The sequence below is a fragment of the Myxine glutinosa genome, chromosome 5 (assembly GCF_964187855.1).
Source record: "Myxine glutinosa chromosome 5, kmMyxGlut1.1, whole genome shotgun sequence".
Taxonomy (NCBI): Eukaryota; Metazoa; Chordata; class Myxini; order Myxiniformes; family Myxinidae; genus Myxine; species Myxine glutinosa.
In genome coordinates this window covers 206967411-206990902 of record NC_136265.1, presented here as the reverse complement: position 1 = coordinate 206990902, position 23492 = coordinate 206967411, and the positions used below count along the sequence as shown (strand labels likewise).

General features: G+C 44.9%; 3 protein-coding genes across 7 annotated transcripts in view; 1 reads left to right on the top strand and 2 right to left on the bottom strand.

Moving 5' to 3' along the window:
• The window catches only part of PREPL (prolyl endopeptidase like), a 41820-nt gene extending 38627 nt beyond the window's left edge, over window positions 1-3193 (top strand). For all 5 annotated transcript variants that reach the window (XR_013623688.1, XR_013623689.1, XR_013623687.1 and 2 more), the window contains 2 exons: window positions 1174-1259; window positions 1376-3193. Coding sequence is in view for 2 of the 5 variants with exons in the window: in XM_078779405.1 (XP_078635531.1) it covers window positions 1174-1259; window positions 1376-1423 (134 nt within the window). In the remaining 3 variants the exon portion in view is untranslated. The remainder of the gene's footprint in view (window positions 1-1173; window positions 1260-1375) is intronic.
• Window positions 1518-17142, bottom strand: SLC3A2 (solute carrier family 3 member 2). The gene is made up of 9 exons (XM_068115013.2): window positions 16175-17142; window positions 8351-8524; window positions 6774-6865; window positions 6578-6655; window positions 6370-6437; window positions 2885-3074; window positions 2640-2777; window positions 2417-2536; window positions 1518-2268 (listed from the first exon to the last, which is right to left on the bottom strand). Exons 1-9 carry the CDS (start codon window positions 16596-16598, stop codon window positions 1921-1923), a joined length of 1632 nt encoding a protein of 543 aa, XP_067971114.2. The 5' UTR covers window positions 16599-17142; the 3' UTR covers window positions 1518-1920.
• Window positions 17143-21005: 3863 nt separating this feature from the next.
• Window positions 21006-23492, bottom strand: part of LOC137426462 (protein phosphatase 1B) — a 76360-nt gene continuing 73873 nt past the window's right edge. The window contains exon 8 of the mRNA XM_078779404.1: window positions 21006-21297. The gene's annotated coding sequence lies outside the window, so the exon portion shown is untranslated. The remainder of the gene's footprint in view (window positions 21298-23492) is intronic.

Genomic DNA, 23492 nt, shown 5'->3' with positions numbered 1-23492 from the left:
TCACCTCCCGTCTGGACTACTGCAATAGCCTCCTCTATGGTTCACCCTCAACAATCACCAATAAACTCCAATACATTCAGAACTCCGCTGCCCGTCTACTCACCCATTCCCGGACCCGTGACCACATCACCCCCGTCCTTTACAAGCTTCACTGGCTCCCCATCCCCCAGAGAATCCAGTACAAAATCCTTCTCTTGACCTACAAAGCCCTCCATAACCTGGCCCCATCCTACCTGGCTGACCTCTCCACACACACTCCCACCCGCAACCTCCGCTCTGCTGGTACCAACCTCCTGACCCCCCCCCCATCCGGACCAAATTCAGATCCTGGGGGGACAGGGCCTTCTCCATCGCTGCTCACCATCAGAGACTCCTCCTCACTCACCACATTCAAAACATCACGAAAGACCCACCTGTTCAACACTGCATTCAACATTCAACCCACAGCATTTAACCCCTGACTATCTCTTCTCCTTCTCCCTCCTTTTGCTTTAAATATTTCCCTATTGATTCTTGTCTTTTTGCAATTGTTGTTTTCATGTATTGTTATGCATTATGTTTTGCACTCTGTCAAAGCGCCTTTGGGCTTCTTGAAAAGCGCTATACAAAATAAATGAATTATTATTATTATTATTAGAATAATCCTCAGAGACTGCTTCAGTAGCACCAATGCTCTAAGAACTAGAACGGCACTCAGTAGAGCGCATACCTCCGTCAGGCTGAACAGTTTGTTTAGTATCCCACAGATAGGCCGGATCTGGATTCAGACCTGAACCAAAATCTAATCGGCTTGTTCTTTTCACCAAACCAACTCGTCCATGTTTAATCATAACCCGTCCATAACTTTTTAAAATATGTTGGATCGTTTTTCACCCGATTTCTCAATGGTGAAGAATCGCTTAAAAATTCTACTAGCCGGATCCGAATCTTCACCAAAATGTAATAATTTCGTCCTTGTCACATACGCTACCTCTCTGCCACATTTCGTCCGAATCTGTCCACAAATTTTTGATATATCTTGTTCATAGATAGAGACAGACAGACAGACAGGGGTGAAAACATACCCTCCATCCACCTTTGGTGGCGGAGGTAAATATGGTACATTGTCATTTATGAAAATCACATGACAGCCTTCAGAAAGAAACCATGGATGCCCATTTCCCATTTTTACAGGACAGTCACACTTCTCTTCAGTCATAGTGGATGTTCAGTCGGGAGGCCACTGCGGACCAGTCGATGGAGAGCAATATTTGGAACAGGTAAGGTTCGACAAACATTGCTTTTTGTGATGTAACGTTTAAATCAGGCTTGTTTGGTCTGTTCATTGATAGAGGTGCAGGAGATAAAAACTGTTTTTTCTTCCATGTGGCTATAGCTTTCCAAGCAGCTGGCTTTCCTATGGCGCGAACTCGGTCTGATCTGACAACGGTATTACTTCTCCCGAAAGCTGCCGTTTACCGGGGCGAGATCTCGAGCGAAGCAAACGTACGAGCAAGCATCAAACGCGGACCACAGGGAAGAATGTTCTGTTTATTTTTTTTAAATATCAAGACGATTTCAAAGAGCAAAATGTTATTTGCAAGCTCTTGCAGAATGGCAAATCAAGACAATAAATTTTCAAAAGCAATTCATTGGGGAGGGAAAAAAAATCCCAAATATCTTGGGAAAAATGACTGTTAAAAAAAAAAAAAAAAAAAAATTGGATGATGGGAGATACTTAGCATAAACAGCTACCATTTTCCACCTTTGGAATCGTTTATAGTTTATACTCTCCCAAAATTTTTTTTTTTTTTTACGAGCCATTCAACCACCTGTTTTGTAAAGTTTTTGCGATCGTTGGGGGTTCAAGCCGATGTGCACTAATGATCTCTTGCCACTGCCAAAAAATAAAGAGATGAAAGATAGAAGTGGAAACGACAATTACTCCTCAAATTTATACTTCAGTACAAGACCTTCGTAAGGCCCCAAGTCAAGCTCTGTGAGGAGGATATTCTTCCCTGCAAGCTCGTGCGTGCCCGTCACCACGACAGCAGTCTCAGGCAAATCCATGTCGAAACCAACCATGTTGTAACGTGAGGGCATGTCACCAAAGTTGAGACAGACGAGGAAGCGAGGACTCCGATCCCACACAAGCTTGTAGGACAGCAGCATGCTGGTGTCTTTCACAATGGTTAGGTTACCATACTTCACAGACCAGTCGTTCCACTTGAGTTTGTTTAACTTCTGGTACATGAGCAGTGAAGAGTTCGATTTCAGGCCACTGAAGCGCTGTGGAAGGAAATGTTTTTTAGGAAGGGTTTCAAGGCAATCATGTGATGTCTTACAGTACCACACCTTGGGTTGCCTATCGCATACCCAGGACAAGGTCTGCACAAACATTTGCGTTAAAGTTAAGAGCGTCACTTGATCCACGTACCTGCACATTCCGAGTGGCGTACTCAGGGTTCACTGGAATTCCGCTTTTTCCATTGGTGAAGCCGGCATTTTCCGAGTTGGACCATTGCATGGCCATGCCTACATCCGACCACGTGACATTCTGCCAGAAAACAATATCCACCAAAGCAGTGAGCCTTTATGAGCGTGAGCAATTTATTTAACGCTTGAGCTGTTCACTCAGACCCTTCCAATCACCACTTTACCTCAATCTCCTGCAGGCCAATCTCATCACCGTAGCTGATGAATGGTGTGCCGGGTAGCGTCAGTAGGAAAATGCTCAAAACACCACTCAGGTGGTCTGGCACAACAGAAGCCAGGTGACCATACCCAGGTCCACCAATCTATCACAAGGCCAGGTAATTCAGCATGTTATTCAAGCAAAGGTCAGGGCATCCAGTATTTCCATTCAACACCAAGTGAAATTCAAACGAGTACGACACTTTCTTACCAGCCATCCCCGAAGTCCAGAATCACCGTGAGGTACCAGGTTCTGCAGCACGTCAGTCAGGAGGCCTGGACCAATATTGCCGGAGGCTTTTAGGGCTTGTGTTAAATCTCGAGGGATTGCCATATCAGCCAGGCCTTCGCGAACCATCTCGTCTGCGAGCGTGCCGTCAGCGGAGCTCACCATCAGCACTCTGCGTGATTAAACCAAACAGGTGTACCTTTCATGCACCATTATACAGAATTTGGTTTTGAGAAAATGTAACAAGTTCAGCTGTGTCAATGTTTCGGCCATTAAAGCAATGCACTCTCGGCCATGTCTTTAGAATCGTTTATTTATTTATATATTGCTACCTTAATTTACGACATATGGTGGTTGCGTTGCAGCAATTTTAAACTACCTTTGGCATTCACTTCACCTTTCACCACAATTACATGCGAATAACCTGAAAAATCTTCAGGATCACGAAATATTTATTTCCAAAAACTACAACTGAATTTTATTACCCTCACCAGACGAGAAGGTATTGCATTTGGGTCCGTTTGTCTGCACAGAATGTGAGTATGCTTTTCCCTGCAACCATTGGTCCGAATCAGCCAGCTTGGGATCCTGGGTTGGAATCCCGGTCGATCGTTGAATTAACACCAGGGGGGTTGACTCAGCCTTCCGAGGCTGAGTTCCGAGGTTCCGATCCTTCCGAGATAGGCAAATTGAGTACCTGTTCACACTGGTAATTCCCTGTGTGCCGCAAAAGGCGACTAACAGGGTTGGCGGCAGGAAGGGCATCCGGCCATAAAACATGCTTCAAAAAGGGGACCACGGTGCCTGAAAACGGCCAACCCCTGCTCTGCAGGGAAAAATGGCTTCTAAAGGTGGTTCCATTGGTCCGATTCACCATAGGAGAACCCCCTGTCGATTCTTTTTTTAATGATAATTATGACATCATAGGCCAAGTGTTATGGGCACCATCTTGGAAAAAACGAAAAACGTTGCACCTCTTTCTCCGAAACCCCTCCATAGAAAAGATTGAAACATGGCTCACTGCCAAGTGGGGAACATATTCATGATGACATCACAATTAGACAAGTAGAACGCTTGATCCGATCAGTTTGAAATTTGAGGATGATCTACACAAAAATTGTGGGAGAATTAAATTGATGACGTCATCGGTCAGGTGGTTGGGCTGAACATAAATCTACACCGTCAATAAACCACACAAACACAGCAGCTAATAAACACCACAAAAAGTAAACCACACAAACATGTCCTGGCGAGGATCTGCAAACTCTGACTGCTCTTTGTTACTAGTTTGGTTTTGTTCCTCCTTTTACTGCATTTAAAAAAAATTTAGAGCGGCCTCAGTAGAGCACATACCTCTGCCAGGCTGAACAGTTCAAGTCTTGTATTCCACCGATAGGCTGGATCTGGATCCGAACCTGAACCTAATTATAATCAGCTTGTTTTTGTGATCGACCCAACTCATCCACCAGGTTTTGTCTGAATCCGGCCACAATTTTTTGAGATATGCTATACCGTAATATCGTTTTAGCATTGTCACTCAATGGTGAAACATCACAAAAAAAAAAAAAAAAAAAAAGCCGGTCAAGATTTCCATCAAAATTGGTCCTCGTCACACCCAAACCTGTCCACCAAGTTTTGTCTGAATCCAGCCACAATATTTTGAGATATCATGCTATACCTTATATCGTTTTAGCATTGTCACTCAATGGTGAAACATCACCAAAAAAAAAAAAACCCGGTCCAGATTTCCATAAAAATTGAATAAATTGGTCCTTGTCACACACCCAAACCTGTCCACCAAGTTTTGTCTGAATCCGGCCATAATTTTTTGATATAGTGTAAAGTGAGACAGACAGGGTTGAAATCATAATGTCTGCCCACCTTCGGTGATGGAGGTAATAAAATAAACAACAATGGGGGACTGATGGTTATTTTCCCCACGGTTTGAGAATATTTTTTGAAAATAAATTACCTGAATTTGAGATGAAATGCCTCGTGGCGAGTTTGGTCTGGATGTCTGGCGGTTTCTGAGAATATTTTTTTGAATGAAATACCAATAGTTGAGGCAAAATCCCCCATTCACCACCTTTATTGGGAAAGGGGAGAGCTTTGATGGCAAAATATTTTTTTAATTCTCAGATTGTAAGTCTTTCTCATTTATTTTTCTCTGACAGCCATCTCTTGTTGAAATCCCAGTGATAAAACAAAGATCAAAGTTACTGACAATAACTGCATCTTTACATGAAGTGCCAAGACTCCATTCATTAAAGCCCACAAACCGAGACCGACATCCTGTACGATAAAATTGAATTTGTGTATACACTATTAGCTTGGTTAGCGCTACCCCGTAGAATGAAGATTAAAAGAAAGTCTTTCTAAAAAAACAAACAAAAAAAACAAACATTAAACCCATAACAGCGCTCACTGAGTAAACGCACCTACCACCATTGTTTGGATACACACTCTCTGAGCCAATCAGTGCTGTTTACTCCACCTTGGTCACTCTCATTCTGCCACATTTGGTCTGTTTTGTGAGCATTTTTGTCAGAGCATGTTTGGAAAAAGGCCTGAAAGTGTTAATGCTGGAAACGTGCCAAAAGTGTCAAGGAAAAGTATCGCTTTGGACGTGAAAATGTAAGTGTTAAGGCTACGTCAACCCCATTAGAACCATTATTAACAATGCAGCCAAGACAAAAGCATCTGCCCAGTCGACCGACCACTTTTGCCCAACTCCCAGCAGTAGCTGCTCCCACCTCTGCCATATTGGAGGAGTAGGAGCATACCAAATACCTCAACCACAAATACTACACACACACGTGTATGGCAAAAAATATTAGCCGACCTGACAAATGCAATAATGCCGTTTTCCATCAATCAACGGTCTCTCCTCCCCCACTCAGTGGTCGGGTGTCACACCGGCCAGGCACAATTGCACGTCACGAGTCAATCAGAGCCCAGTGCTGACATCATTGTGGGGAAGAAGAAACGTTCTTCAAATCCGAAATAATCACCAGACGACCCGAATACAGACTGCGTTGGCAACCTTAAACGTGGGACTCGATGGGCATTTTACGTCCGTAGACCACATGACAACCTTCGTTGCCTCTAATCAAGAGCACATGCACTCATGTACAATAGTAGGAGTGAAGGCAATTTTTCATTTTTTTTGTTAATACTTGTGTTGTTTCGTATGCAGTCTGTGGCTGCTGGTTGCATCATTTCTGGAAACGTGGCTGTGCTATATAAACAAGGGTAAAATAACCCCTTTTAAAGCATTTTTCAATTTGTGCTTTTTTCCAGGACCGCATCATGAGCGCTAAACGGTGTGTGTGTGTGCAGGCGTGTGCAGGTGTGTGTGTGCGTGTGACATGCAAGAGGGCAGTGATGAAGGCAAGGAGGTGAGCATCAAGGTTGGACTCGAATGGAGAAACAAGCTGAAGGCTGAATTCCAAAAAGCGGTTACAAACCTCTGTTTTTGGCCCGAGGCGTAATCCTTCGTCTTGTTGTGCCACAAGCTCAGCATTTCTTTCGCCATCTGAATGCAGTACGACAGAAATCACTCGGATTGAAAAGGTTCACCCATCAGAAATATTAAGAGTAGTGCAAAGGTCAGCCCCAAACTTTCAGCCCAAAAATTCCCGATCGATTGATGTTCATGGGGAGGTGGTGCCATACCTCTGTGGAGTTAAAATCTTCAAGGTGTGTGATTAGAAAACCATACACACCTTTACCCATCCAGAATTCCATCGCCACCTGAAAAACATGCACCAAATGTCAAATCCATAAACACCATATCTCATTTCCAGCCAATGAGCTATTCCGTGCACAGAGCAGATCAAAAAAACAAAATGTGCCAATCCGCACTATTCACCGCCACGTCATTTTCCAAATTCCTGCTGCCAGGAAGCCACTTGGTTCCAGACGACTTGTAGTTCTGCGTGAGATCCAAGATAATGTTGATGTCTGCAAAAACAAAAATACCTCAACCACAAATACTACACACACACGTGTATGGCAAAAACATTAGCCGACCTGACAAATGCAATAATGCCGTTTTCCATCAATCAACGGTCGCTCCTCCCCCACTCAGTGGTCGGGTGTCACACCGGCCAGGCACAAATGCACGTCACGAGTCAATCAGAGCCCAGTGCTGACATCATTGTGGGGAAGAAGAAACGTTCTTCAAATCCCAAATAATCACCAGACGACCCGAATACAGACTGCGTTGGCAACCTTAAACGTGGGACTCGATGGGCATTTTACGTCCGTAGAGCACATGACAACCACCGTTGCCTCTATCAAGAGCGCGTGCACTCATGTACAATAGTTATATATTCACTTGCACGGCCTTGTCATTAAAAAAAAAAAATCATAATAGTTATCTGTGCCCAAATATTGTTTTTATAACATATCTTTCTTAAACTAGAAAATAGAGTTCCACACAAATGTACACACAGATCTACAGAGACAGACACACACAGACAAAGAGACAGAGACAGACAGAAAATGTAGATCGAGACATCAGATGCATTCAATTAGAGTTGTGGTTTGTAAAATTAAGGCACATGACCTTTGATTTGTTGAACCAAGGGTTTCATCAGTTCATCTTTGTATCAATCCACACTATAGACGATGATCAACCCTTTAATCGGACGCACGGACACAAAACCCGAAAACAGCACCTCTAGTCTTTGCTGCGGAGGCACAGAGGTATTTCTTTAAGCAAATAACAAACGAGAGCAGGAAATTCCAAAACAGACGCACACGATGGACCAGAACCAACGATCTGTAATGGTATTCAATTGGCAAAAGCAGACCTGATGATTGGCACATGTGGACAGGATATTCCAGCAGTCTTTCCACATGCTAGACATTAAATAAGGGAGGGGGGTCATCAACACTGGTTGTGAGAGAAAGACAGCACCTGTTGTGGAAGGTAACACATTTGTATCCAGGCTTGGGGGGTTTTGGATACGCAGTCAAAGCTCATGGAAGACCGAGAACGCAGACCGAGAACGCAGTGCAAGAGAGACAAAAGTGAAAAGCTGGACACAAGTACAAGCACCACAAGCACAAGCTGCAAGAACAGGAAGCAGAATATTAAATAAAATGAAGATTAAAGGGCAACGGAACAAATAAACGGAAAGGTGGGTGGAAAGAGAAAGGGAAGAAACAATAACGTGGAAATGAAGGGATGGGCCTGGGATCGTGAATTACGGTACAAAGATCATGGGCGTGTGTGGGTGGAAGGGGGAGAGGGGTGACCTGAGGAGGTGAACAGCCATCTTTACACCCTGGAGAGAAGAATGAGATCACACTCAGGAAGTTGATTCTGCAGGTCGGAGAAAACAAAACCCTGAAAGGAACATCCACTTGGCAGGGGGCTTAGGTGTTTGTGGATCAATATACTCTTGAGGCTTGTGAAAGCATGACCACAGAGGACCTCACCTTTGTTGGTAGCACCTGCGAGCACATCCCCAAAGTCTTCCATGCTTCCAACATCACCGTCGACTGTCCCGAAGTACGTCCTGTCTGCATCGTCGAGCTCGGTGCTGTGAACGGGACTCAACAGCAGGGCGTGCACCTGTAGCTGCTTCACGTACTCCAACTTGCTGAGCAAACCTGCGGAGAAAAGGTCACAAAACGGACACGCTTCAGATCTCCTTTGGATCGACCGGCTGACGTTACGTTGCCACACGATACGAGGTCACATCATTTACACCCACAAAAACAACAACAAATACATTTATACTCAGGACCAGAATCACACCCATGATTTGTTTTTAAGGTGTTTAAATATTTATTTATTTATTTTTACAAAAAGGGAGGGAATAATCCACAGTTCAGCATGGCCCATATGTCTTGTACTTTGCTAACAAAATCATAAATAGTGCAGATGTATAGGATAAGATAATTAAATACAATGGGGTGTGCAAGACACCAGGACCACTGTGTTAACGACGATACAAATGGATCTTAAAAATGAGGTTACATAGTTATTACATCCGCCACCGAAGGTTACGTTTTCAACCCGAACCGTTTGTCTGTGAACAGGATTTCTCAAAAAGTTGGACTGATTCGGACAAAATTTGGTGGAGGTTGGGTGTTTGACAAGGATGAATCGATTCGATTTTGGTTCAGGTCCGAATCCAGATCTCACTCGGTGAGATACAAACCGTAAACTGTTCAGCCTGGTGGAGGTATGCTCGTAACCAGGTGCCTTTCTAGTGTTACCTTTCTTGAATTTTACTATTTACTTTGCTATTTCTTTGTTATTGACTGTTATGTAATTGTTACCTATCCTTCATTAATCTAATAAATTTTCTTTAATACCCGTTTCATCGCTCTAATTCAAGTTGGTTCTGGCACCAACGAGCAAAGCAAGCACCAAATCCAGAGCTTAACTAGAACGGCACTTAGTAGAGAGCAACCTCCGCCTGATTTGGCCATATCACTCAATGGTGAAGAATCACTTAAAAAATTATACTAGCTGAATCCGGATCTGGATCTTCACCAGAATTGAATCGACTTTTCCTTGTCACACAAACATCCTGTCCAACAAGTTTCGTCCAAATCCATCCATAACTTTGAGATATCCTGATATGTATCGTTTTGGCCCTATCTCCCAATGGTGAAGAATCACTTCAAAAATTAAATAATCCGCATATCCAAATCCATATTCAGATCTTCAACATCGAATCAATTCCTCCTTGTCAAACACCCAACCGGTCCACCAAGTTTCGTCCAAATCCATCCACAACTTTGAGATATTTTGTTCACAAACAGACAAACAAACGAACAAGCAGACAGACAGACATGGGTGAAAACATAACCTCCATCCACCTTTGGTGGTGTAGGTGTAAAAAAAAAACATCTGTTCACTTTCGCAAATCACTGACATGTTGTGGTCAATAGTTAAGTGATTTAAATAAATAAATAACTTTTCCAAACTCAACATCCTTGCACAACACAGGCTTGGTATGTAAACTCTACCGAAGTGGAAAACAAGGATGGTCAGTTTCACCATCACAAACCCGGTGGTGACCCCTTTGGTGGCCGGTCCCCACTCAGCGGCTGGGTGTCATGCCAGCCGGGCACGAGTTCAAATCAGGGAATCATAGCCCAGTGCTTACATCATAGTGGGGACCAAGGCTATAAATGCTACAACAACAACATGCATTTTAAGGCCATGTTCCCTGCTAGAGCGGGGGTTAGCCTTGCGGTCCCCATGACAATCTTCTCCATTTTGCCCTATTTTCTGCATCTCTCCTTGTTAACCCCCTTGCCCGCATTTCTTCTTCCACCATCTTTAGCCAAGTCTTTCTCGGTCTTCCCCGTCCTCTACTTCCTTCTACATTCATTTCCATCACCCTTCTCAACTCGTCACTTTCATCCTTCCTCAACACATGACCAAACCATCTCGACCTGTTCCACTTCACAGCATGAAGAGAAACAAGGCGACAAATGCTACGATGGACAAAATAACCCACACTCCATATACATACATACATACTAGTGGGGTCACCAGTGGGAATCCCACGGGCATCGACGTGTGTGACATTGACATATTGAGTTAGATGTTGCACCTGCACATTCAGTTTCACAAAATGGGTCCTCCAATTTATCAGATCCACAAATAAAGTAATCTACACAATGTATTTACATCTGATAACATGTGAATGCATGTGTGCGCACATGGCAAATAGTTTGAAATGTGTGATTACATCTCATGTAAAATGTGACTTCAAGAGCTCAAATCCTCTCCCTCCCCGCCCCATCACGCACACTGCACCAGGGAGCGGATCATCCACAGGGGAGTGGGTCTCAGGCACTCAGTCACACACACGTCGTTTTTTCATTTCTGTTCCTCACAATTCTGTGCCTCTCTTATTCACACAGACACACACTGGGGAGTGGATCACACACACGTGGGGGGGGGGGGGGGGGGTGAGTGGGTCACACACACACACACACACAGTTTTTTCATTTCTGTTCCTCACAATTCTGTGTCTCTCTTATTCAGACACACACATTATCCAATACTTCATCCAGATTCATTGCAGCAGCTCTTGCATGTTTGCTGAGCACACATTACCTTGCAATGTCTTTGTTGCTCAGTATCCCGTGCAAGTCTGTGTAACGTTCATTGGCAGTCTATTTCTGTTCTCTCATCATTTAGAGCATTTACAAACGCGAGTGGCGACACGTAAAAGATGCTCCGCCCTTCTCCCCACGTGCAGAGTACCGAATTGTAACTTTTTATTGTGACTACGTACGTCGAAAGAATGAAGCATTCCGACGATATAGTCAGGTTCACTGTTTTTTCGTTCAAAATCATGGTAGATTAGCAAACCTACACATTTTTGGAAACGTTATTACATGGAAAATCTGAAAATCAATGTTTACATTTGCCAATTCCGACCAATTGGATTCGACCAATCGACCAATTCGACCAATTCGATTCATCGAATTCGATTCGATCGACCATTCGACCAATTCGATTTGCCAATCAATTTGACCGACCTTTGCTTGTGTGGAACGGACTGTGAAAACGATGCGGACTATATTGTCTTGTCGGATACGACACACAGGACAGTGATGACGAACTCTAAATGGCATATTCTGTAATCGTGTATGTTTGATGCCATTGACTGCCTGTGTATATTTTGTCATTGACTGCCTGTGTAGATGTGAAGTTATACTGACTGCATGTGTATATATGATTTTGCTGACTGCCTGTGTATGTTTGGTGATATGAATTATTGTGACACATTTTGATGTTATTAACTGCCTGTACAAAATGATAACATGTATTTGATTATGCAACTTATCGCGAATATAAAGACAGTATTTTGCAATTCAAAACCTTTGATTCGTGGCTTACCATTCCCCATAGCACTAATTTGATACTTTCATTGGATTCCTTGTCCCTGAAAATATAGGTTTAGTATATTTTAAAAAGTTTTTAGGGTAATTAGAGGCAGAAATAGAACAAAATATGTATTTTAGTGGCCATTTTGAAAACCCAAAATGGCCGCCATACAGGTATCTCTCCAAATGTAAACATTGATTTTTAGTTTCCTTATGCTATAACCTTTCCAAAAATGTATAGGTTTGCTAATCTACCATGATTTTGAACGAAATATAATTTATTGACATCGTGAACCTGACTAATATAAAGAATACAGCTCAAATGGGGAAAAAAGTCCAGCCCCTTGGAAAAAAAAGTCTTTTGTGCGGTGTATAAGAACATAACATTGCACTTTGTGTCCCATGAAAACCAAACTTACTCTTTTAGTTACAGCATACAAAATGACATTTTTATAAATTAAAGATTTCAAATAAACTTATTTAAAGTGTTAATGGACATAACATATAAAATAAGAACGAAAAAATATCTCTGCAATCTCCTGTCTGTTTATTTATTTTACACTTGTGAATTACATGTCCATGCACACGTGAAATGGAGTTCGTTTATCAATCCTGGCTGTGAGAACACGATTCAGCCTTGAAAACTCATGCAAAAAAAAAACAAAAAAAAACGATGGAATGAATGGTGTGTTTAAACAGGATTACCTCTACTTCCGTATAATGATGAATGAAATTAGAACGAAGAAATATCTGTCGGCAATTTCCCATCTGTGGCGATACGTGAACGAAGCTGTGCCCCTCCCCACATTATTGTGATGACGTATGAATTAAATATTTCATCGTGACTACTGTCATCAAAATGGAAAAGTCCACCACAAATTTTTAATATGTCTCGGCATTTTCCTGTCTGTTATTTTAGGCGGTGTATGACAGACCGTGCCACAAATTAAATTTCTAAAATGTCTCGGCGATTTCCCGTGTGTGCGTGAATTTTCTCAATTATTGCTGACACCGAGTCTGAAACCATCGACAAAAATGAAACCAGATGGTGAGTTAGTGTGGTGATAAAGGCTTGAGATAGTGTCAATGGCCTTCTATGTTATAGGCCTTTGAAAATTCATTGTGTTCTATAAACGGAAACTTTCATCTGATTTTCTTCCCGTTTTTGTTTTTTTTTCAACCTGGTCTAAAACCATGTGAGCTACTGTGAAACATGAAGTGAGATATTGAATTAGAGTTGAAATAAAACAGAGAAAGCAAGACACCGCTGGCCTAAGAAAAGAGGCCTCAAAGCTATGCGAGGAAACAAAATGGTGGATATTTGTTTTGAAGCCCCTCCCAGACCGGGAGTAGCCACTCCCCCGGCCAGACGTTTCACAGACACAGAATCACCTACTGAGAATATAATATAGATATACATATCTATACATATAATTGCTAGACTTGGGACCATGGATACAGCCACTGTGATGAAACGACCCCTTGCCACGTCCGCCGCCACGTGCAATGGGGTTTAGTTGACCGGGAGCCTGTGTGCAGGCTAGAACATCAATAATGCAAGGAAACCAGTTTGATCCGGATTCGTAGAGTGCACGCCGAGCCACGTGATGCAACAATCGGAGCGCGAGCACGCCTAGCTGGCTAGTCACGTGATGCAACAATCGGAGCGTGAGCACGCCCACGTGATGCAACAATCGGAGCGCGAGCACGTCAAGCTAGCTAGTCACGTGACGCAACAATCGGGGCGAGAGCACGCCAAGCTGGCTAGTCACGTGATGCAACAATCGGAGCGTGAGCACGCCCACGTGATGCAACAATCGGAGCACGAGCACGTCAAGCTAGCTAGTCACGTGATGCAACAATCGGGGCGAGAGCACGCCAAGCTGGCTAGTCACGTGATGCAACAATCGGATCGCGAGCACGCCAAGCTAGCTAGTCACGTGATGCAACAATCGGGGCGAGAGCACGCCAAGCTGGCTAGTCACGTGATGCAACAATCGGAGCGTGAGCACGCCCACGTGATGCAACAATCGGAGCGCGAGCACGTCAAGCTAGCTAGTCACGTGACGCAACAATCGGGGCGAGAGCACGCCAAGCTGGCTAGTCACGTGATGCAACAATCGGATCGCGAGCACGCCAAGCTAGCTAGTCACGTGATGCAACAATCGGATCGCGAGCACGCCAAGCTAGCTAGTCACGTGATGCAACAATCGGGGCGAGAGCACGCCAAGCTGGCTAGTCACGTGATGCAACAATCGGAGCGTGAGCACGCCCACGTGATGCAACAATCGGAGCGCGAGCACGTCAAGCTAGCTAGTCACGTGACGCAACAATCGGGGCGAGAGCACGCCAAGCTGGCTAGTCACGTGATGCAACAATCGGATCGCGAGCACGCCAAGCTAGCTAGTCACGTGATGCAACAATCGGATCGCGAGCACGCCAAGCTAGCTAGTCACGTGATGCAACAATCGGAGCGCGAGCACACCAAGCTAGCTAGTCACGTGATGCAACAATCGGATCGCGAGCACGCCAAGCTAGCTAGTCACGTGATGTAACAATCGGAATGAGCACACCAAGCTAGCTAGTCACGTGATGTAACAATTGGAATGAGCACGCCAAGCTAGCTAGTCACGTGATGTAACAATCGGATCGCGAGCACGCCAAGCTAGTCACGTGATGCAACAATCGGAGCGCGAGCATGCCAAGCTAGTCACGTGATGCAACAATCGGAATGAGCACGCCAAGCTAGCTAGTCACATGATGTAACAATCGGAATGAGCACGCCAAGCTAGGTAGTCACGTGATGCAACAATCGGATCGCGAGCACGCCAAGCTGGCTAGTCACGTGATGCAACAATCGGAATGAGCACACCAAGCTAGCTAGTCACGTGATGCAACAATCGGAATGAGCACGCCAAGCTAGTCACGTGATGCAACAATCGGAATGAGCACGCCAAGCTAGTCACGTGATGCAACAATCGGATCGCGAGCACGCCTAGCTAGTCACGTGATGCAACAATCGGAATGAGCACACCAAGCTAGCTAGTCACGTGATGCAACAATCGGAGCGCGATCACACGTAGCTAGTCACGTGATGCAAAAATCAGAATGAGCACACCAAGCTAGCGAGTCACGTGATGCAACAATCGGATCGCGAGCACACCAAGCTAGCGAGTCACGTGATGCAACAATCGGATCAGCACGCCAAGCTAGCTAGTCACGTGATGCAACAATTGGATCGCGAGCACGCCAAGCTAGCTAGTCACGTGATGCAACAATCGGATCGCGAGCACGCCAAGCTAGCTCGTCACGTGATGCAACAATCGGATCGCGAGCACGCCAAGCTAGCTAGTCAGGTGATGTAACAATCGGAGCGCGAGCACACGTAGCTAGTCACGTGATGCAAAAATCAGAATGAGCACACCAAGCTAGCGAGTCACGTGATGCAACAATCGGATCGCGAGCACGCCAAGCTAGCTAGTCACGTGATGCAACAATTGGATCGCGAGCACGCCAAGCTAGCTAGTCACGTGATGCAACAATCGGATCGCGAGCACGCCAAGCTGGCTAGTCACGTGATGCAACAATCGGAATGAGCACGCCAAGCTAGTCACGTGATGCAACAATCGGATCGCGCGCACGCCTAGCTAGTCACGTGATGCAACAATCGGAATGAGCACACCAAGCTAGCTAGTCACGTGATGCAACAATCGGATCGCGAGCACGCCAAGCTAGCTACTCACGTGATGCAACAATCGGAGCGCGAGCACGCCTAGCTAGTCACGTGATGCAACAATCGGAATGAGCACACCAAGCTAGCTAGTCACGTGATGCAACAATCGGATCGCGAGCACGCCAAGCTAGCTAGTCACGTGATGCAACAATCGGATCGCGAGCACGCCAAGCTAGCTAGTCACGTGATGCAACAATCGGATCGCGAGCACGCCAAGATAGCTAGTCACGTGATGCAACAATCGGATCGCGAGCACGCCAAGCTAGCTAGTCAGGTGATGCAACAATCGGATCGCGAGCACGCCAAGCTAGCTAGTCACGTGATGCAACAATCGGATCGCGAGCACGCCAAGCTCGCTAGTCACGTGATGCAACAATCGGATCGTTTCGCCTGACTCAGCAGCACAGAGAAGTGTGTGGAAACATGTCCGTGCACGCAATGGACGCGCTTCTTCCCGGGTCTCGTCCGATCGTCAAATCCCAATCTTCCCTCAGATTCAGTCCAGTCTCCAATTGAGACAATTCCTTTCAAGCATTTATAATGTTTCGTACAAACAAAACACCCACATAACAAGATCTATTTAGTGGTGGTCACGTGACACGTGGTACGTGCGTGACCCGATGAAGAAATGGTCCCCGGGTAATTCACGAGTACCGAGCCCCACACACCTTTGAAGTCGCCAACGCCGTCGGTATCCGAATCGAGGAAGGAGCGCACGTCGACGTGGTACACGGCGGTCTCCTCGTACCAGGTGAGCTCCGGGGGAGCCTGGCAGCGCGGGGCGGTCACGATGATCATGATGGCGCCGACCAGCATAGCGAGCCAGGCGAGCCAGAACAGAGCCAGCAACGCGTACCGGGTCCGCTTCCAAAATGGCTCGTTCGCCTGTTTCAGCAGCTGCTCCTTGGTGAGGCCCGTGAATCGTGTCGGGCTCACGGTCCCGGGTCCCGCTGTGGTCGACGGAGGCTGCGCCGACTCGTCCCCGGGCACGTCTAGGCCGTTGTAAACGCCCGTCATGGCTTGCTTTTCCCCGGCTTCGACGTCCACGTCGTCGTGGAGTTGAACGTCTTTCATGTCGACTTTGTCTCCCATTGCTGATGTCAAACCGACCACTTCCCACAAACAACTAGCAGAAAATGGCGACTCTTCACTCTTCAGTCTTCACTCCTTCGATCTGGGTCGTCTAACCACGCCCACGACCACGAGGAATGAACCCACGTGACACGACTTACGAACCCACGTGACACTTCTTCCTCCTCACTCTTGATCGCATGCACGCTTCGTAAACGTAATCTTCTTCTTCACCGACGTGTCGTCATCCTAATACGGAACCATGTTCTCCTTCCACCGCTATTCTTCTTCCTCCTCTTCCTCTCCTTCTTCTTCTTCTTCCACCGCAATGGAGTGTAAACAACCGCTCAATTCCAAAAAAACAAGTGTAAAACATTTTCAGTTGATTTCAAGTTTCCAATATTTTAGTGATTATACACCTCGATGTATTCCAAGGGTAGGCAAAGGAAACGGCCATTTGGTTCGATTTCCATGGCCGTAACTACGTATTAATTGGGGTTTGTAGGATCCTCGCCTCAGAAACTTCGAATTTGGCTTCGATTCGCATCTCGACGAACTTTGTGTCGGATTGCTCGACAGCCTCAGGTAGGGGCGTCACTACGTGTAGCACCGCCCCCTTGGTCGCAATGTCGAGCGAGGTCTTTCATCTGCAGCTCATGAGGAACCGTGGATGTACATGATCCTAATAATATACTAGCATAAGTCGCGTGACGGCGCCTCACAACGCGTCGTTTCAGAGGGGTAGGCATCTTTGACCATTTCGATGTCTTTTGGGTCTTCATGGTGTTTTGGGTCTTCAGGGCCATTTGGTCTTCAGGGTCTTTTGGATCCGCTGGGCCTTGAAGGGTATTTTGGGTCTTTGAGGTGTTTTTGGGTCTTCAGGGCCTTTGGTGTCTTCAGAGGGTTTTGGGTCTGCGGGGTCTTTTGGGTCTTCGGGGTATTTTTGGTCTTCGGCGTCTTTTGGGTCTTCGGGGTATTTTTGGTCTTCGGGGTCTTTTGGGGTCTTCGGGGTATTTTTGGTCTTCAGGGTCTTTTGGGTCTTCGGGGTGTTTTGAGTTTTTGGGTATTCAGGGTCTTTTTGAGCCTCAGGGCCTTGAAGGGTATTTTGGGTCTTTGGGGGTCTTCAGGGTATGTTGGGTCTTTGGGGGTCTTGGTGGTCTGAAGGGTCTTCGGGGAATTAAAGGGTCGTCAAAGGTCTGAGGGGTCTTAGCAGTCTTCACGCAATTAAGAGGGTTAATTAAGAGGGTGGTAATTTTATTTGAAGAAGAAGAAGACGATTTTGTCACATATAAACATACATACATACATACATACATACATACATACATACCAAACCATATACGTTTGCTCTATTATAATAAGATTAATTAATATATGCTTTGTTACAATGTTATTGATTTTGTTATTTATTTGGTAATTTGAATGCCATGCCATGGGAGGACTATGAGTATTAAGCTGCGCTACACACCTTAACATGGTGTGCATTTAAAATATGGGAATTCTTCTGGATTATTTGTAGTTAATTTGCCGAATCAACTCGGGATATCATGACGATCATTTTGGTTTATCACATTCTACATCAGAAAGCTCCAGTTGAACTCCACAAAAAACATGCCTCACACACTATTCCGTCCAGTGATGTCCAGTGATGAAATTTAATCCACCGTCCGAGATGAACAAGTGGAAGGAATGTATGGAGACAAAAGGTCTGAAGGTGAATATCGGAAAGACGAAGGTGATGGCAAGTGGTAAAGCATGTGGTGAGGTGGAAAGAACTGGGAAGTGGCCCTGTGCTGTGTGTAGGAAGGGTGTCGGAGTGAACTCCATTCAATGTACAATGTGCGCTGAGTGGGTTCATCAAAAATGTAGTGGTCTGAGAGGGTCATTAACCAGTGTGGCAGCTCCATTCAAATGTAAGGTGTGCACAGAGGGAGCTGCACATGGAGGAAATGTTGAGTTGGATCTTGGAGACGGCGTGAAGCTGGAAGGTGTGAAAACATTTTGCTACCTCGGAGACATGCTGAATGGAGAAGGTGGATCAGACTCGGCAACGGTTGCTCGAGTGAGATGTGCATGGAAGAAGTTTCGGGAACTGAGTGGCGTGCTGATGAGGAGGAGAGTGTCGCTGAAGCTGAAGGGAAAGGTGTATGCTGCATGTGTGAGAAGTGTTATGATTTATGGGAGCGAGACATGGGTAATGAACATAGAGCAGCAACGAAGGCTGGAAAGGGTGGAAATGCGAATGGTTCGATGGATGTGCGGAGCATCATTGAGAGAGAGGAAGACAAATGATGAATTGCGAAAGATGATGGGAATATTGCCTGTGATTGATGCTGTGAAGAGGAACAGGTCGAGATGGTTTGGTCATGTGTTGAGGAAGGATGAAAGTGACTGGTTGAGAAGAGTGATGGAAATGAATGTAGAAGGAAATAGAGGACGGGGAAGACCGAGAAAGACTTGGCTAAAGATGGTGGAAGAAGAAATGCGGGCAAGGGGGTTAACAAGGAGAGATGCAGAAAATCAGGCAAAATGGAGAACATTGTCATGGGGACCACAAGGCTAACCCCCGCTCTAGCAGGGAAAATGGCCTTAAAATGCATGTTGTTGTTGTTGTTGTTGTTGTATACACTATTGTGGACGCCTATATTCACAGTGGTTGTACCTCCCCCCCCTCCCTCCCACTCCCCCCTAACTCAAGTCGAGGTCACCACAGGTGACCTGGGGTTATGCAAGGCAGGGGCATCCATCTTTCTAAGGTATCAGAAGACACCCGCATACCCATAGTTAATTTTGCCAAAATACCAGGCTTACCACTGTTACATCACCTAGTGTTTGCCAAATGGTTAGGGTGGTGGGCTTGGGATCCTAAGGTCCTGAGTTCGAATCCCATTGAATTAAAGCCAGGTGGGGTTGACTCAGCCTGTCATCTTTCTGAGGTTGGCAAAATGAGTACCAGATAACTGGTTATAGAGAGGCATTGCATCAGCGGCAGACGCACCCACTGATAAATGACGCAACCAGCAGCCAGGTGACTGCACACGAGCCACCTACCACCACCATTACTACTACCACTATAATAGCCTCAATCATTCCGACCTTATTTTGGGGTTAGCCAGGGAACGTTGAAGTCTTTCACAATCCAGGTGAGCCAGGCCGAACTTTCAACTGAAATTAACTTGGGTGGGAGTTTGTAACTTGTTCGGGATGCCAGCAATACTCTTCATGAAAGGAATCTTTAACATCCAACAGCAAGTGCTGACAAATGGATCTTCCGGTTTAATGTGTATAAAAGGGACTTTGATACATTACCCTGCATGCAAAATGTCAGGGTGACAGTTTATAGCTGGGTCGAGATTCAAATCAGGTTAAGACAGCTCAAAGGTGAACGCACACACCTATAGGCTATCCAGCTGAACCCCTGATACAAAACGTTGTAACAGACATTATTTCACAGTATTCATAATTTAAGCTTGTTTGTGTCCCTTTGAAAAGACAAAATGTGCGATGAAAGCCAGTTGCCGACGAGGCAATCTCCATTGGGCAAAGTCATTCCTTCGCACACCTGAACTCGTATCCGTCAACAAGGCCCACATCTGCACATTGAGGATTGATCTCCCCTGCCTCACACTTTACTCAGCACGATGCCATTGAAATCAAGGCCTTCATTATCAATGCAATCTCCTATGTTGAAGCTGAGTCTATGGGCCTATCACTTTCACATGGCAGACAGGTCTGTGGTCTCTTTGTCTACTTTCTACCACCGACTTTCTGGTCTTGCACCTTCTGCTCCTTCCATGTTTCCCCATCAAATTTCTGCAAGATGTACACAGTCCACCAGCAACCCTCATCTGGTGAAACTCCAAAAATCCAGAATCACTTCTCACCTCCACTCATTCGTTCCTCTTTTCCCCCACCTGCGGAACTAACCTCTAGGTCTTCAAAACGGTTCTTCGCCACCATCTCAGATCATCCCCCATTCAAAACCATGGTCTTTTCCACCCTCGCTAACACCCCCAATCCCCAAACCCCAAGCCCACCTCTTTCCACATATCCACTTTTTCCTTCCTGAGAGATTACTTCTGTATCCATCTCATCCACCCCATGCATTCTCTCTTTCTCCTCATTCTTCCCCAAATCCCTTATTTGTCAAAGTGTCTTTCAATTGTATCCCTCTATTTTGTCTTTCGACCCTTCTGTTGGTGTATCCGTCCCCCTCCCCTCCCTCACTTCCTACTGCTCCATTTTATTGTCACGTCCTGATCCATTCTGTTCCAGCTGCTCCACGATCCTCAACCTTGCATAAATAAATAAATAAAAAGAAACAAAGAGTTACAATGCAAAGAATTGAATGTGATGCATTTTGATAAATAAATAAAATAAAATAAACTGAGAAGATAACTGAGAATACAAGGAAATGTGCCCTGACAGTTGAACCTTTTCCAATTTATTTCATCAAGTTCAATCAATTCAAACCGCAATCTTAGACAAACGAAGAATTCCACAAACGAACAGAAGAAAACATTTTGCATTAATTTACGTAAATGCAAGAAGAACAATGTACAGCAAAGCAATATTGTGATTTACATTCGTTAACACGTACACCGCAAAGGAGTATTTGAAAAGAAATTGTATCTGTTGAAAGTGAAATGTAGTTTGATGACGAATCGAAATGCCTTCAGAATCTTGAGCGACGTATACCTGGCCACAGGTCGTCCGTTCCCTGAAAACAGAAATTGGCATCGCGATGACATCCTGCCCATTGGGTGACACCACAGAGAATCGCACCATTGATTTCCCACTTAAACGGGAATTTTAAAGCCGACGGCCAAAACCATTCGTTTTGTTCTAAATACTGAAGCCAACTGAGACTGCTTCCCCACCTCTGATGAATGATGGCAGCAACATGGCGTCTTAAATTCCATATCATGTAAAAGCCAGGGTCTGCTTGGCTGAATTCCAATTTAACGAGACTCGGTGGCATTATGGATGGAGTGTCTGCTCTAAGTCAAGGAAGTCGGTGGTTTGATCCTAACCCTGACCGAATTACACCACAGAGGCACAGACTAAAGCTGGTGTGAGCTTCCTCCTCACTTGACACTCCGCCTGGGTTTAAATCCTGCCCCGGCTATAAACGGTCATCCCGGTGTTTCACAGGCAGGGTGATTTATCATTGGGTGCACCGGCCCTTGGATGGACGTGAAACTTGATTCATAATGTTCAAACGATGTACAATTTAGTTTCACACTACCAACTTTATAATGCTTGAATCAAGAGAACGTTTAATCGAAGTACGATAACCACCATGAGAAGCAAGGGGAAGCGGATGTTTCAGGCATTACCCCTTCATTGGAACAAGAGAAGGGTTCATGCCCAAAACATCAGCTTCTCATGGCTTAACATGGCAGTTAGCATACTTCGATGAACGTTCTGTTAATTAAAGTATCCACTGTTCTACTTGTTCACTAACACCACCCTTCATGAAGGGTCGTTTTCCATTCTAGCAAATGTATAATTGGCAAAACCTAGCAAGACTGTTCTTGGAAAACTATTATGATATTTTGAATTGTTCTCCCGCTCCCTTTATCATAGGTTTTATGTTTTATGTGTCAGTTTGTCTTTTTGTGATCAATGTTAGCTCTTACACGAGCCTCGATCTTGTATACAAAAAAAAAAAAAAAAATTGGGAAATGTCGATTACTAAAAGGACAAGCATCCGTCTGTGTGTCTGTCACACTTTACTCAATAAAGATTTCCTGCTGTTGTCGAACAATAAAAATGGTTACAAAGCTAATAACCAAATTACTTGGTTGGAAAGCTAATAATCGACTTACTTTGAACAAGCATTTATTTGTGTCCGTTTAACCATAACCTAATTCCCTGTTTGAAATCATTTAAATGCCCGTCTTTCCAGGAGGGAAGAGGAAGAATCACGATTTGGAGCTTTAATGTAGCGGTTCCAACGGTACGACAGCAGGAACCCTTTAGAATAAAGCTTGAAGGACACGGAAGGAGCATACAAAATTTAATCTAGTAATACTTCTCAAAACGATAGAGACCTATATAAAAGTATATGTAAGAGCACACAAACAACAACAACTAGAACGACACTCGTAGAGTAGAGCACATTGTCTCGCCTCTCAACAAAAATACCATCGTTAACTGGTGTTGGCAGCGGTTAGGGTGCCGGCTTGGGATTCTAGGATCCTGGGTTCGAATCCCGGTCGATCGCTGAATTAACACCAGGGGGGTTGACTCAGCCTGTCATCCTTCCGAGGTCGGCAAATTGAGTACCAGCTTGCTGGGATGAATGATCCCGGTGTGTACCCCGGTTAGAATAGGTACACCGTATCCATGCGCATCGTAAGAGGCGACCAAGGGTTGGCGTCAGGAAGGGCATCCGGCCATAAAAAGATTGCCTCAAACAGGGAACCATGATTGTCATGGGGCCCGCAAGGCTAACCCCCGCTCTAGCGGGGAAAATGGCCTTAAAACGTTCATTCATTCATTCATTCAACTGAACATGCTGCTCTTATGGCCCATATTCCCATATCATCCTTGCACCCCCTTACATCACCGTTTATTGGCATGGGTTATTAACATCATAAATTTAATTCTTCACTCACATCGGGTATATTATCAGATATATGAAGTTTCTTAAATTTTCAGACAATAATTTCAATTCAACTAATTATGGCTGGAATACCACTTCTCCCATGATGTCATCCTTATCACCCTGTATACCCCATGGGGAGTTGATGACATATTCTAAGTTTCATTTTTTTTTTCGCTGAGCAGTTTTGGATAAAATGATGTCAATTTTTTTTTCCTTTAATCGTAAAAGACAGCCGTACCATGTAACCGATGACATTATAAATTTAATTATTCACTCACTTCGACTCATAGATCAGATATGTG